The following is a 14,529-nucleotide window of genomic DNA, read 5'->3' on the forward strand; positions in this document are numbered from 1 at the left end:
AATTACTCTATTTTAAAGGAAAATTAGAAATATACATTGGAGATGGTCTTAGAGCAAAGTCTATCTTATTATATAAACCTTAGTTCTCAAAGTTAGTAACTCACTAGATCATGACACGTGTCAGTTTTAACGATCATAGATCAAAGTTAAAAATTCACCAGATCATTACACGTGTCAATTTTAACGATTAAATATTAAACCAGATCGTGATACGTGTTAGTTTTACCAATTAAATATCAAACTAGATCGTGACATGTGTTAGTTTTAACGATTAAATATCAAACCAGATCGTGACACTTGTCAGTTTTAACGATCAGAGATCAATTTTGTAGATATATTGTGTGGGTCTTTGATTCGTGCGGATTTTTCAATGGAAGCTATCAGATGCAATGAAATGAAATCGAAGTATATAATGCCCGCTAATTTAATCGAGGATGGAGACACTGATGGAGGTTCTAAAAGTGATTCTACAGTTAGTAACATTATAAGTTTGGAAGATAAGTCGGTGGTTGATGTTTCTGGTCAAAATTTAGAGTTTTCTTTTCTGAATAATGTTGATGATTCCGGTATTGAAACAAGAGCTGCTTGATCGAGTATTTGAGAAGCGGTTTCAAATTTGAGAAGTTGGAACGGTATACCATTTTAAAATTGGTTTCTAACCGGATTTATATGGTTTTCTATCGAATTAGGTTTGTAAACCCTTTAAACCAGGTATATGGAGAAATATATGAGAACTTTTGATTCGGGTAAAAATAAGTTGAGAATTTATGATTCGAGAATATTTGAGACGAGGTCATAACTTTAAGTTGTTTTGGTACAATTGGATACTTCTGAATAGTAAATAGGTCGTTGATCCTTAACGTGCTTATGACATATGTCATGTTTTTTATTCTATATAAAGTTTTTATTTTGTATATCTGAATTATCTAAGACTTATATTGAAACGACCGACCTTTTTTTTTAAATAATAAATAATATAAATATATAAATAAACTACAACTAGTGGTCCCATACCCACTAGTCACCTAACCACATTCACAACCAACAGCGGAATAACATACCAATAAATAACCGATAAACCAATAATCCAATAACCAAATAACCAATATCCAGTATTAAATCCAAACAGCATAAATCAAATAACCAACAATCCTAACAATGCTCTAAGACTCAACTCTAGCAACCTAACAATGCCAGACAACATCCAACCGAGTCCCTATAACATCCTCCTCTTCATTGCCTTGATTCCACGATCACACTTTGCCTTTACCTGCACCACAAACACAAATTGAGATGCATGAGTATTTGATAAACACTCAATGAGGCAATCCTCCCATCTACTGGGCTATACACACAAGCAATAAGATCTCTACATGCCACAACCAACAATCGATAAAAACAAACCAGACAATAAACAAAGCATGCAACATCCATCGTGACTGGAAGAGGGGTGTCGACCGACACCAGATGGTGTCGATCGACACTAACTATCTGGTGTCGACCGACACCTCCACATGGCATCGATCGACACTCGCCAAAGTCCCGAGCCGTCCTCGCGTTGGTGTCGACCGACACCCCAACTGGTGTCGACCGACACCGATGCCGAGCAGCGATTTCCCTCGATCAGAAACTCCGAATCTCGCCTCCAATCTTCTCCAATCCGCTCCATGCACTCCCAGAAGCCAAACCCAGTCCAGACAGTGACGAAATACCATAGAGAACTCACAGAAACAACCACATAAGCACCAAATCACATAGAATCTAGAGATCTTAGCTTAGATAAGCCATGGTCATGCACTCACCTCTTTCAAGAAGATTCTGACCAACAAGAACGAATTCCCTCACTCCTAGCAAGCTTCTAACACCTTCCCAGCCTTAGATCTCCCAAGAACAGCAAGGAATCTCTCAATCTCTTCCTAAAAGCTCAAGAACACTCTCTCTTTTGATTTTCTCTCAAAAACGGCGAATAACCCAAAATAACACGACCCTAGGTCGTTTTCTACCTCTAAAACTCGATTTTAGGGATTCCCTAAACCAACCACGCAAACCGGACAATTAAAATTGAACCGATCAAACCGGCCACAGCTGGTGTCGATCGATGCCTCACTAGAAGGTGTCGATCGACACCTTTACCAAATTACCAAAAATTGGTTCGCGGGTGTTACATATATACACCATCATGATTATAATTTCAAATTTTTATTTTTATTATATTATATTAAATTTCTTTCAGTTTCTCAACTTTTATTGGGTTAGTCATAAAATCATTGTAATCAAGTAGATTAATTTTCACCAGTTGTTCATTCAATATCTTTGGAGTAAAAAAAACTTCATGGTTAAAGAAATTGTGTCACAAAATAATTTTAGTAATTATAAGAACTATAATTATGCCAAAATAAAAGTAAAGCAACATAAAATTTGTTTAATTTGTTTAGAATACATTTTATAGGTGGTGATAAAGAGCATACTTTAACAATAAAATAATTTTGGGTGTAAGAACATATTTTTAATGGTAAAACATATAGTAAAAGTGTCTGTGATTACTTATTAGATGTTGATTTGATGAATTTGTTGCATGTAAAATATTTTGTGAATCAGTTGTGAAACGTTTTGGAAATTTGACAAGGTAATATTTGTAATGATGAGTATTTGGCAAAAGTTTCAGTGGGATATAATTAGCTTTAAATTATTGTAATAATTCTTATAATATATTAAAAATATATAAATATAACTATATGTATGTAGGTAAATACAAATATTCTCTAACTTAAATTATTTATATATTTATTTTAGAAAATAATTTTTTATATATTTTTAAAAAATTATTTAAGGTTTAGGATTTATTTTTTTCATCAATTTTTAAACCCGCACATTGTGCGGGCCCTTATCTAGTTTCATATATTCATTTAGTTTCTATCAATTTTTTTTTTTCGTTTTTTTGGCCCAAAATAAGAAATAATACAATTAAGTATCCACAATTTTTTTAAAAATGTACAATTATCATCTATTTAATTGGATGACTAAATTTATACCTATAGTTTATACTTTTATCATCTACTAATTATTTTTTCTTTTGCCCATAATCTTTTATATTTTCCTAATGGTTTTGCTTATTTATTTCTTGTTTGCTTATAAAAAAAAAATTACTACTTATGAGTGATTTGCGGGTAGCTGAACATTTTTAATGATCAAGTGTTAAGAAAAAACTCGGCAACGCATGACTCTCTCTCCTTAATCAGCTAATCACCTATTATTTCCTTAATTACAAATCATTAATTTTCCGAAAAATATTCATTTCCTTGAAATTTCCCACTAGAGTTTTTATCATCCATACTCTTTTGTCTACATATATGTGTTGCCATCATAAGCAGAAGAAGAATCACTTATTTCACCATTTGTCATCTTCTTCCTTCATAAACTCTAATACAAACCTACAAAAACACATTTTATAAACCATGATATGCGAAGATGCATATCAGTATCAGCAATTACATGGACAAAAGGATCATATGATGACAATGATGATGATGGACTTGAGGACATCACCACCATCATCACCCATTTCACCATCCTCTTCATCAAAGTCACCATCATACAATGACTATGGTGAAGAGAGATTAGAGGTTGTGAATTTGAGTGGCATGGCATTACAGTCTCTCCCAAATCCTTCCCTCAATGTGGCAAATATTTGCAAGCTTGATCTCTCCAACAATCATATCAAGGTTATTATCTATTACATACTACACTCATTGACTTCACAATGTGTGTCTACATATACAGATAACTATATGTTTGTAATGTTCTGTTTTGGGGTTTGTGTCTTTGCATGATTAACAGAAAATACCAGAATCTCTAACAGCGAGATTACTCAACTTGATAGCATTAGATATCCACTCAAACCAGATCAAAGCTCTTCCAAACTCCATTGGTTGTCTCTCTAAGCTCAAGATCCTTAATGTATCCGGCAACTTTCTTGTTTCCCTCCCCAAAACTATTCAAAATTGCAGGTTCACACATCAAACATTGACAAAAAACTCAAATCTGAACCAAACCAAACCATCATATATGATGCTGATGACTGATTCCTCTGTTTTCTTTCCCAGGTCACTCGTAGAGCTAAACGCTAACTTCAACGAGCTGGTTAGATTACCAGACAACATAGGGTTAGAACTAACCAATCTGAGGAAGCTCTGTGTCAACTCAAACAAGCTCGTTATCCTGCCAAACTCCATTACCTACCTCACTTCCCTGCGTGTCCTCGATGCTCGTCTTAATTGCCTTATGATCCTCCCTGAGGACCTCGAGAACCTCATCAACCTCGAGATCCTCAATGTAAGTCAGAACTTCCAGTATCTTTCTGCTCTTCCATCTTCTATCGGTCTTCTCCTGAACCTCCTCGAGCTGGATATCAGCTACAACAGGATAACAGTGTTGCCTGAGTCCATTGGATGCATGAGGCGGCTGAGGAAGCTGAGTGCAGAGGGAAACCCGCTCGTCTCTCCACCCATTGAGGTTGTGGAGCAGAGCTTGCAGGCCGTGAGAGAGTATCTGAGCCAGAAGATGAATGGTAAATTGGCGAACATGGCAGCAAAGAAGAAGACATGGGGATTCCGTAAATTGGTTAAGTATGGAACATTCAATGGCAGATCAAGGGCTTGGACCAGGGAAGAGAGAGAAGGCCTCATCATGCCTGAGTACCGTCCCATTGATATCCTAGCTTCAACCAAGTTTCCTGTAATGTGCTCACCTCGACGTCTCTTTTCCCCAAGAACCTATTTCAGCAGATAAATACAACACAGACAGTAACCACAATTTTGCAGATCTTTCAACCATTTACTTTTAAATTCATCACTAAATGTATAAAGAATATGTAAATACGCCGCATTCAGATTTCACAACTTCTTATTGTAAATCATGTACTTAAGATTATAAACAACAATTTTGACCCCAAAAAATAAGTTTATAAACAAGTCTCTCCTTCCATATCTATTCTCATGCCTTCATCGTACTTTGAGACTTTAGTGAAAGTTCAAGATCTATGCTAGTAAGAAATACAACACAACACAACACCAGTTTCAGTTTCAGGACAATTCATTCCCAGAAACTTTTTGACAGATACGTGTAGGTAAGGCTTCCACGATCACCAACTCTCGTTAAAAAAGACTCATGCATCAAAGTCTAAACCACAAAGAATTGAGCTTTTGACACAAGAAACAGAGTTAAAGGAAGCTACGCCTTTGCAGGCCTTCACAAATCCTTATTCAACACCTGAAGCAACAAACCCAACTTCAAAAAATCTCTAATTTACTGGTTGTGTTGAATAAGATTGAGAAATCAAAGCAATGCAGCTTCAGATTACTAACATTCATATCTGAAATTATCATTATCAAACAAGAAACACATAAACTTAAACTAAAGATCCAATATTCCAATTACATAACCAAAAAAAAAGTGAAAGCAATCTAAACTCTCTAACGGAGATAGCCAGGGATCTTAATGCGAATGAAGAGCATACTCATAACATAAGCAATCACAATAGACGAGATCCCAGCAGTAGCATAAGATGATTTAACACTCTTAGCTCGATTCTTATCCAATGCCAGATCCAGCATTATGATCCCTATCCCACCGAGCACGAACATGAACCCCGACGAGAGACCTTCTATGATGTATTGCCCATTGACCCGACCCGTCATGAACACGACGGGGCGTACTGACCCGGTTATGGGATCCTGGGTTGATCCGATACCTGGTGGCTCGACGATCACGTCGTAGATGAATCCAGAGATGACGAGGAAGTATGTTAGGAGGATGAGTGAGAATACAGTCATCGGCGATGGGAGTGTGACGGAAGGGAGCTTGAGACGAAGACGTGGTGGACGGAGGAAGGAGAATGGGATGATACGGAGAATGTGGAAGATCGGATCGATTGAGGATTCATCAGATGTGGCGGATCCGACGCCGGAGCCGGTGGTTAGGTTTTGTGAATCGGATCTCGGAGCCATTTGATTCGGATCCTTTAGAAATTAGCTCTTCACTCTCTCCTTTTTGTTTTGAAGAGCAGTTTGAGAGTTTGTTGGTTTGTTTGGAAACTTGGATATTGTTATCCGTCAAACGTATATTAATTTCGTTTTAACGTTTCATGAAAGTAAGCTAGAACGTTCTGCCGTTTTCTAAGAGAACGAAGCTTAACATTAAACGACACGGAGTTTTAAAGGCTTTCTCTTTCTCGGTGTTGTTGCTCTTGTGTCTTGTCAAAAGTCTGAGACTTTGGATTCGATTGAGTTGTGTGTTCTTCTTGGTTTTGGTTTTGTGTAGAAGCTACAACGGAGATGAGCAAGAGACCACCACCTGATCCGGTGGCGGTGCTGAGAGGGCACCGTCACTCGGTTATGGACGTTTCGTTCCATCCATCAAAATCTCTGCTTTTCACTGGGTATAATATTAGTCTTCTCCCACACTTGAGCTCAATTCTCGAGTCATGTGTTGTTTTTTTTATTTTTGATGATTTGGTGCAAAATTGAAGCTTTCTTTCTCCAGTTCAGCTGATGGAGAGTTGAGGATTTGGGATACACTTCAGCATCGTGCAGTTTCTTCTGCTTGGTTTGTGATTTTGATTTTCAAATTTATTGCTTTGTCATAATGAACTGTCCCTCCTTGTTATATGGCTCATTGTTCTGTTTCTGATTTGTAGGGCACATAGTAGAGCACATGGGGTTTTAGCTGTAGCAGCTAGTCCCTGGTTAGGAGAGAACAAGATTATCAGGTAAATGGAAGCAATAATGCTTTTATACTCAATCATCTAATCATCTATTTCCGGAAAACCTGAAACTAGTTACTGTTATGGTTTTAGCCAAGGCAGAGATGGAACTGTTAAGTGTTGGGATATTGAAGATGGTGGTCTATCAAGGTGGATATGATTCTCTCCCTTTTTCAACTGTTTATGCATTGTGTTGCTATTGAACTATAACCAATGATTCTCGTGAAAATGCTTTGCAGAGACCCATTACTTATACTCAATACAAGCGCCTATCATTTTTGCAACTTCTCTCTTGTTAAGAAGCCTATGACTTGTCTTATTAAAGATGCTGGAGGTCAGTCAGAAGATTTTAATGAGCCGGATGCTGGAGACACACGTGATGTTCAATCTACAGATGAAAGTGAAAGTTCTGTTGATGACTCTGGTTTGCTTCAGGGTATGTTTTACTTATGTTGGCTGGAAATTCTTTGTTCCTGATAATGTTTCGGCTTGAACTGATGCCATACAGTTTGTCAATGTGAAAATGTACAATCGTTGGTCTCCATTAATTTGAACACCTTAAGATTTACCACGAATTTGACAATAACAGGTCGAGATCATGCCGAAGGTACCACTTATGTAGCAGTAGCAGGGCAGCAACCTTCTGAGGTATCTAGAAAATCATATATTGGATAACATTCCCATAGAATTCTTTCTTCTCGCTTTTTTGGTTTCTTGTTTTCATTCTTCTGATTTGGTTCACCCGTAAAAGGTAGAGATATGGGATCTCAATACCGGAGACAAGATCATACAACTTCCTCAAGCCAGCCCTGACAATTCCCCTAATGATTCTACGAAAGCAAGAGGTACAAGCTCATCTTATTCTTTCTGAGATCTTTCATATTTACATTTCTTGTTCAAATTGATGTTTTTCCCATCAATAATATCGTGAAAACTAGAATGCATTCATCAGTTCACCTTTGAACTTTGCTTAAAATGCTCTCATTAAGGTGGTAAGTTGGTCATTTGCAGGAATGTGTATGGCTGTTCAATTATTTTGCCCTCCTGAATCACAGGGTTTCTTACATGTCTTAGCTGGGTATGCTCTCTTTCCAAAGCTGTTTTACTTAATCAAGAAAGACAATACCCTAGATTTTTATACTTTGTTTTTTTATTATGGGTGGTGTATACCAAACTTATGCAGTTATGAGGATGGTTCCACGGTGCTTTGGGACATACGCAATGCTAAGATTCCTTTAACCAGTGTCAAGTTTCATTCAGAACCAGGTCTTGTTCCCATCCTCTGTATTCAATTTTTTCTTAAATTGTTGTTCCTTCTCTTCCGATTTTCCACATTATTTATTTTGTCTTCTTTATACAGTTTTGAGTCTTAGTGTTGCATCATCATGTGATGGAGGTATCTCAGCAGGGGCAGATGACAAAATTGTGATGTATAATCTCAACCATTCAAATGTAAGTTTGACATCTGCCAGAGAGGATGCACTTGTGTGATCACTATAAAGCTGTAGTCTGATACCGATTCCATGAATGTTATTGTTATATGTTTTAAGGGTTCTTGTACAATGAGGAAAGAGATTACTTTGGAAAGGCCTGGTGTATCAGGCACCTCAATCCGACCCGATGGGAAAATTGCAGCCACGGCTGGTTGGGACCACAGAGTAAGGGTCTATAATTACCGCAAAGGAAATGCTCTAGCTATACTAAAGTACCACCGAGCAACGGTATGTGAATATTTTTCTCAGTCTCAGACTTTGTATATTAGTATTGTTACTCTCTTATCAATAGTATTTGATGCTTTCATGTGTTTTGTTTTCAGTGTAACGCGGTATCCTACTCTCCAGACTGTGAGCTGATGGCGTCTGCATCTGATGATGCAACTGTTGCTCTCTGGAAACTCTACCCTCCCCAAAAATCTCTTTGATCTCTCTGTCTGTGGTTTGGTTTCTCGACTTGATTCTCTTGAAGTTGTAAATTCATCAATCATCATGTCCATCACCATCATTAAGAGAACAAACAAATGAATGGATGAATAATAGAGAGTACTAGAGTAGAGTATACATTCTGTTTTGGTTATTCTGATTTGTTACAAAACTCAGCACGTTCTGCCGTTTTGTTTTATGAGAAAAGGAAAAATCAAACAACGCGTAGTTTGGCATCTAGATAATACTACTAAATAGATCCGGCAGTGCACCGTACGTTGAGTAGATTACACGACAGAAAAAAAATAAATTGCACCAAACTAACCCCGTCACCGTCGCAAGAGACTTGTTAACATCTGAAGAAAGACCTAAAAGCAAACAGTAACGATTTCGTTTTTATCTCGAGCTCTGGATCTTGTGCAATAGAATCTGCTTTTCTTCTAGATCGTTTTCGATCCCATTGATCTTTGATCTGGGGAGCGAGCTGTGTAAAATGGCGTACGTCGACCATGCGTTCTCGATAACGGACGAGGACATTATGATTGAGAGTTCATATACCGTCAATAACCGACCGCCGGTTAAGGAGATCGCACTCGCGGTGGCTCTACTCGTGTTCGGAACCCTAGGAATTGTCTCCGGTTTCTTCATGGCGTATAATCGAGTTGGCGGTGATCGAGGCCACGGTACGATTTCTCTTTATCCATTTTGTACTAATTCCCCCCCCCCCCCCCCCCATTTGCTTATCTGATCAAGTGTAGGTGTGTAGAAATGGAAAATTCGTGAGATTCTGGAGGACTTGTTAATGTTAAGTTTTAGAGAGATTTAGAAAGCTAAAATTTGATTGTTTAGGAAACAATTTGATTTGAAATAAGCTCTGATAAAATAGATTGCATCTGCTCTTGTAAACTACTATGGTGTGTAATTTCGTTTCGCTGTTTGGCCTTATTTGATCTCTGTGTTTCTGAAGATTTGGATGAATACACACACAAGTCTTACTGAAGCTTTCTTTAAGGCATTTGATTTGATTAGAATTATGTATTGTTTAGTAAACTTCCAGGAGAACTTGTTTATGATGATTCTAAAGCTTCTCTCATCTGCGAGATTAAAAGGGACATATTTTCATTGAAGTCCACACAAATACTCTGATTGATTTTTCTCAACATACAAGTTTAAACTCTGCTTTCTAACATAGACATGAGATTTGGCTCCCAAACTAGTTAGGTTGCTCTTCTTCCACTTGGTTGCATTTCACACTAAATGTGTAAGCAAAGTATCTGCAGCATACTTAAACTTGATTTTATTTGATTTGCTATGTTATTAGTATTGCCAGAACTAGTTCCTTCTCATCATTCTTAGTTTTCTCATATGAAATTTGGGCATTGAGCTAAAGTAATGACAATCAATTCTCTGTTTTGTTTCTTTTGTTTGATGGTGGAATGGAAACAGGGATTTTCTTCATCGTCCTAGGGTGTCTTCTATTCATCCCGGGGTTTTACTATACGCGGATCGCGTATTACGCTTACAAAGGATACAAAGGTTTCTCCTTCTCAAACATACCCCCTGTTTAGTGTGCCCTTTTGGATCTCTCTCCTACTCAATGTATAGAGATGTTTTAATTGCTTGTAAGCAAAAACTGATTGACTTGTTTTCTCCCTTGTGTAGTCTTTAAAGGAGTTGAGTTGAGTCCCTTCTAGCTTTCTCGCTCCTCTTGTTAAAATAAATTTGAGTCTGTGACAGTTTAGTCAGTCAGATATAAATATATACACCCGTTTCATTTTAAAGGTAAAGTCAGATGTTGTAACTTGTTCATTTTTCCGGCCAATTCACACATGATGTTTTTACTGTTTTAGTCGTCCAAAATTCAGATATATACTGATAAAGTTACAATCTAAATCATGATAGTGTTCTTTCAAAAACGTGAATCTGGTGTAAAATTGTTTCAAATACGTGATTCTGGTGTAAAATTTATGTGTTCCACTTTATTTGTTTTGTTTGGAGTCAAATGTAACCACTACCTTAATGTTTCTGTGGTCGGTCATACATGTATGTACCATATAATAATAGTGTATGTTTATTAGCTAAAAAAGCAAACGTGACAAAATATAAAGAATCAAAGAATCAATTGCGCGGCTATATACGGAAAGGGATCCCCAGATATTTTTGGGCCCAAAAGATCTCTACGCCACATTATATAGATATTAGATAGACCTAAAAGTTTAAACCGAATCGCCCGGTTTAAAACATTTCCGGTTTACTTTGTTATAATATAATCCCAAATTAATCTGAACTTTGTGTATCTCTGTCTCTGTCTCTCTCTCGTGACTCTTCTCACAAAATCCTCAGCCGCATCTCACTTCTCATTTCTCTCTCTCTATCTCTTCAAAAAAAATAAAAAAATGGCTTCCTCTTGTCTCTTCAACGCCTCTGTATCTTCCCTAAACCCTAAACAAGACCCTATCCGCCGCCACCAACGCTCATCCTCCTTCCTCCGTTACCGCCCCGTTGTCGTCTCCTGTACCGCCGATGGAAACAACAACAAATCCCCGATCGAGACAGTCGTCGTTAAGCCTCACCGTACGGAAGATAACATTCGAGATGAGGCTCGTCGTAACCGTTCAACCGCCGTGAATCCGTTTTCAGCTAAATACGTTCCGTTCAATGCGGCTCCTGGATCCACCGAGTCTTACTCCCTCGACGAGATCGTCTACCGTAGCCGCTCCGGTGGTTTGCTTGATGTCGAACACGACATGGAGGCTTTGAAGCGATTCGATGGAGCTTACTGGCGAGATCTCTTCGATTCGCGTGTTGGTAAAAGCACTTGGCCGTATGGATCGGGTGTATGGTCGAAGAAAGAGTGGGTTCTTCCTGAGATCGATGACGACGACATCGTTTCGGCTTTTGAAGGAAACTCGAATCTGTTCTGGGCTGAGAGGTTTGGTAAACAGTTTCTAGGGATGAACGATCTGTGGGTGAAACACTGTGGGATTAGTCATACAGGAAGTTTCAAGGATCTTGGAATGACTGTTTTGGTTAGTCAAGTTAATCGTCTGAGAAAGATGAAACGACCTGTGGTTGGTGTTGGATGTGCTTCCACGGGAGATACCTCAGCTGCTCTATCTGCTTACTGTGCTTCCGCTGGAATCCCTTCGATTGTGTTCTTACCGGCGAACAAGATCTCAATGGCTCAGCTTGTTCAGCCTATAGCTAATGGTGCGTTTGTTTTAAGTATTGACACTGATTTTGATGGATGCATGAAGCTCATTAGAGAGATAACAGCGGAGTTACCGATTTATTTGGCGAATTCGCTGAATAGTTTGAGGTTAGAAGGGCAGAAGACTGCAGCTATTGAGATTCTGCAGCAGTTTGATTGGCAAGTTCCTGATTGGGTCATTGTTCCTGGAGGTAATCTAGGAAACATTTACGCCTTTTACAAAGGATTCAAGATGTGTCAAGAACTAGGACTTGTCGATAGGATCCCGAGGATGGTCTGTGCACAAGCTGCTAATGCTAATCCTCTTTACTTGCACTACAAGTCTGGTTGGAAGGATTTCAAGCCCATGACTGCAAGTACCACCTTTGCCTCTGCGATTCAGATTGGTGACCCTGTCTCTATCGATAGAGCTGTGTATGCTCTCAAGAAGTGTAACGGTATTGTAGAGGAAGCTACGGAGGAGGAGCTGATGGATGCAATGGCTCAAGCGGATTCGACTGGAATGTTTATCTGTCCACATACAGGTGTAGCTCTTACTGCTCTGTTCAAGCTGAGGAACCAAGGAGTGATTGCACCGACTGATAGAACCGTGGTTGTGAGTACTGCTCATGGGTTGAAGTTTACTCAGTCTAAGATTGATTATCACTCCAATGCCATTCCTGACATGGCTTGCAGATTCTCTAACCCTCCTGTTGAAGTGAAAGCAGATTTTGGAGCTGTTATGGATGTTCTCAAGGGTTACCTAGGAAGTAATACACTTACGTCATAAGAGAGAGACCATAATCTTTAGCTGTTTTTGTCTTTTCTGAAAACTTTTAGCCGTTTGTTTGTGTACTCTTCTCAACCCTCCTCATCTTTCTGTTATCTTTTTTATATGTTTATCAGTTTTCCAATAAGTAAGTTCTAAGGCAAAGTTTGAACCTTTTTCTATGTAAACGAGTTATGAACAAATGTTTCCGATCAAAATCTTATGCCAACAAAAACCTGTTGCAATTACATTGATACAACTAGTGTTTACATAAACACTGCGGAAACTAGATGCGTCTTGGAGAATGCATAAAAGAAAAAAATAGGATTGTTCATGAGTAATCATAGAGTGATACACTCTTGTCGTCAGAGACACTAGCGAGTCTACCAGCCCGGACACCGGTTCCACCCGGAGGTCTAAACGCCACAGACCAAACCTGGTCATTGTGGTTGCTCATTGTCTGGATTGCAGCTCTCATCTTAAGATCCCATAGCCTCACAGTTCTATCACTCGAGCCAGTTGCTATGGCTCCACCGTCTGGGCTAGCATCGACGCTCAGCACCCAGCTTGTGTGCCCCGACATGGACCCTAACAGTGTTTTCCCTTCTGCATCGTGCATGTTCACATGCCCATCATCTGATCCGGAAAAGAGGACTCTCGGGTCTACAGGGGAGAACACAAGGGACCTTACAGGCATGTTATGACCTTCTAGCTCGTGAAGAAGCTTTGAACGGTCAACATCAAAGACACAGATCGTTCCATCCATTGAACCACAAGCAAGCCGTTTCCCGTTAGGAGACCAAGCCACTGAGAGAACGAATTTCTTGCTGCTGGATTTATCAGAAGGTTTTGGTGCTTCTGGGCGTGGGATTGATAGAGTTGAGATTAATCTCCAGCTTGCAGTGTCCCATAGCTTGACCGAGGCACTACTTCCACCTGCAACAGCAAGGATTGTACCCTTGGAACATGTAAAATACTATGTTAGCACTTAGCAGAAGAGCATCATTCTGATGAAATCATGTAAGACCAGCTTGGAAGCAAATAAACACTCCACTGCAAACTAATCCTGAAGCAGTATATTAAGTTATATAACTCAATAAATTACAGTACTCTGATTGAAAAGGACTTGCCACCAACCAGCAATAGTAAATGGCCAGAGTTATTGAAATAGATCGTTGCATTAATCGTCACCAGTTTTGATAAAACTATACAATCATACCAAATCAAGAATTTTCAACAAAGCACTAATACACAATACTTATGCTACTATGGTCATAAGATCTGTTTTCGACTACAGTAGATGACCCTATCTGATTCTCAGTAATTCAACTAGTTTCCAAGCATTGTTATATAGATCAGGAGAAACATAACTAGCAGCTAAGAAGTAAAATTTACAATTAAGGAATCGAATTCTTGAACCACAAAACAAACAACCCAAATCCTTCAAAACCCTCAATTGAGTTCTAGGGATTGATAGTAAAGTCAATTACCTTAGGCTCAAACTGCATTCCCCAAACCTCAGAAGGAGGAGCTTCCAAAACAGCAATAGTAGCATTAGTATCAACATCGAAGACACGGACAAAGCTATCGAGCGAAGAAGACGCTGCAATAATCCCAGAAGGATGCGCCGCCACAGCTGCTACTCCCAACGAGTGTCCAGTATTAGTCCGCACAAGATCCAGCTCATCCGGTCGCCATAACTTCACCGTCTCGTCTAGAGATCCAGTCAGAAGCAACGCCGGTCGATCTTCTGTCGCCGGAACCCACGTCGCCGCCCAGACGGAATCTTCGTGAGCGTTCTCGATCGATTTGAGACCTGCGAGCTTCATCCTCTTTTTAGGTTTTTTTGTTCTTCTTCTACTGTGTGTGTTTCTTCAAGACCCGAATTTGA

General features: G+C 38.9%; 5 protein-coding genes and 1 pseudogene across 9 annotated transcripts; 4 read left to right on the forward strand and 2 right to left on the reverse strand.

Annotated features, from left to right (window-relative positions):
• Positions 1-3,354: 3,354 nt before the first annotated feature.
• LOC104717211 (plant intracellular Ras-group-related LRR protein 7) lies at positions 3,355-4,912 on the forward strand. Of its 2 annotated transcripts, XM_010434751.3 has the most exons (3): positions 3,355-3,722; positions 3,838-4,007; positions 4,104-4,912. In XM_010434751.3, exons 1-3 carry the CDS (start codon positions 3,456-3,458, stop codon positions 4,786-4,788), a joined length of 1,122 nt encoding a protein of 373 aa, XP_010433053.2. In that variant the 5' UTR covers positions 3,355-3,455; the 3' UTR covers positions 4,789-4,912. The 2 variants fall into 2 exon arrangements, with proteins under 2 accessions (XP_010433053.2, XP_087335202.1); XM_087479076.1 differs by having other exon boundaries at positions 3,383-3,722; positions 3,838-4,912.
• A 422-nt stretch (positions 4,913-5,334) lies between these two features.
• Positions 5,335-6,113, reverse strand: LOC104717210 (uncharacterized; annotated as a pseudogene). Its single transcript, XR_015574913.1, has one exon. The product of XR_015574913.1 is annotated as an uncharacterized LOC104717210 (transcript).
• Positions 6,114-6,165: 52 nt separating this feature from the next.
• LOC104730337 (protein DECREASED SIZE EXCLUSION LIMIT 1-like) lies at positions 6,166-8,901 on the forward strand. Of its 3 annotated transcripts, none has more exons than XM_010449499.3 (12): positions 6,166-6,436; positions 6,541-6,603; positions 6,695-6,766; positions 6,854-6,910; positions 7,000-7,196; positions 7,350-7,408; positions 7,512-7,605; positions 7,772-7,838; positions 7,944-8,026; positions 8,121-8,212; positions 8,311-8,481; positions 8,577-8,901. In XM_010449499.3, the coding sequence occupies exons 1-12, from the start codon at positions 6,333-6,335 to the stop codon at positions 8,679-8,681; spliced, it is 1,164 nt and encodes a 387-aa protein (XP_010447801.1). In that variant the 5' UTR covers positions 6,166-6,332; the 3' UTR covers positions 8,682-8,901. The 3 variants fall into 3 exon arrangements, with proteins under 3 accessions (XP_010447801.1, XP_010447802.1, XP_087335203.1); XM_010449500.3 differs by having other exon boundaries at positions 6,223-6,436; positions 6,546-6,603; XM_087479077.1 differs by having other exon boundaries at positions 6,232-6,436; positions 6,527-6,603.
• Positions 8,902-9,035: 134 nt separating this feature from the next.
• On the forward strand, positions 9,036-10,466 carry LOC104730338 (uncharacterized). The gene is made up of 2 exons (XM_010449501.2): positions 9,036-9,362; positions 10,126-10,466. The coding sequence occupies exons 1-2, from the start codon at positions 9,173-9,175 to the stop codon at positions 10,245-10,247; spliced, it is 312 nt and encodes a 103-aa protein (XP_010447803.1). The 5' UTR covers positions 9,036-9,172; the 3' UTR covers positions 10,248-10,466.
• Positions 10,467-10,903: 437 nt separating this feature from the next.
• Positions 10,904-12,856, forward strand: LOC104730339 (threonine synthase 1, chloroplastic). The gene has a single exon (XM_010449502.3). It carries the CDS (start codon positions 11,076-11,078, stop codon positions 12,657-12,659), a length of 1,584 nt encoding a protein of 527 aa, XP_010447804.1. The 5' UTR covers positions 10,904-11,075; the 3' UTR covers positions 12,660-12,856.
• LOC104730340 (WD repeat-containing protein VIP3) lies at positions 12,834-14,521 on the reverse strand. Its single transcript, XM_010449503.3, has 2 exons — positions 14,129-14,521; positions 12,834-13,596 (listed from the first exon to the last, which is right to left on the reverse strand). Exons 1-2 carry the CDS (start codon positions 14,465-14,467, stop codon positions 12,970-12,972), a joined length of 966 nt encoding a protein of 321 aa, XP_010447805.1. The 5' UTR covers positions 14,468-14,521; the 3' UTR covers positions 12,834-12,969.
• Positions 14,522-14,529: the final 8 nt, after the last annotated feature.

The sequence above is a fragment of the Camelina sativa genome, chromosome 12 (genome assembly GCF_030686135.1).
Source record: "Camelina sativa cultivar CO46 ecotype springtype chromosome 12, ASM3068613v1".
Lineage (NCBI taxonomy): Eukaryota > Viridiplantae > Streptophyta > Magnoliopsida > Brassicales > Brassicaceae > Camelina > Camelina sativa.

Bases quoted from the DNA above. Each gene is read 5' to 3' on its own strand.
- LOC104730339 (XM_010449502.3), top strand. From the start codon at position 11,076: ATGGCTTCCTCTTGTCTCTTCAACGCCTCTGTATCTTCCCTAAACCCT.
- LOC104730338 (XM_010449501.2), top strand. From the start codon at position 9,173: ATGGCGTACGTCGACCATGCGTTCTCGATAACGGACGAGGACATTATG. The intron at 9,363-10,125 runs GTACGATTTCTC...GAATGGAAACAG, and splicing joins TGGCGGTGATCGAGGCCACG to GGATTTTCTTCATCGTCCTA.
- LOC104730340 (XM_010449503.3), bottom strand. From the start codon at position 14,467: ATGAAGCTCGCAGGTCTCAAATCGATCGAGAACGCTCACGAAGATTCC. The intron at 13,597-14,128 runs GTAATTGACTTT...ACATGTTCCAAG, and splicing joins GAATGCAGTTTGAGCCTAAG to GGTACAATCCTTGCTGTTGC.
- LOC104717211 (XM_087479076.1), top strand. From the start codon at position 3,456: ATGATATGCGAAGATGCATATCAGTATCAGCAATTACATGGACAAAAG. The intron at 3,723-3,837 runs GTTATTATCTAT...CATGATTAACAG, and splicing joins TCTCCAACAATCATATCAAG to AAAATACCAGAATCTCTAAC.
- LOC104730337 (XM_010449499.3), top strand. From the start codon at position 6,333: ATGAGCAAGAGACCACCACCTGATCCGGTGGCGGTGCTGAGAGGGCAC. The intron at 6,604-6,694 runs GTTTGTGATTTT...TCTGATTTGTAG, and splicing joins CGTGCAGTTTCTTCTGCTTG to GGCACATAGTAGAGCACATG. The intron at 8,482-8,576 runs GTATGTGAATAT...TTTTGTTTTCAG, and splicing joins TAAAGTACCACCGAGCAACG to TGTAACGCGGTATCCTACTC.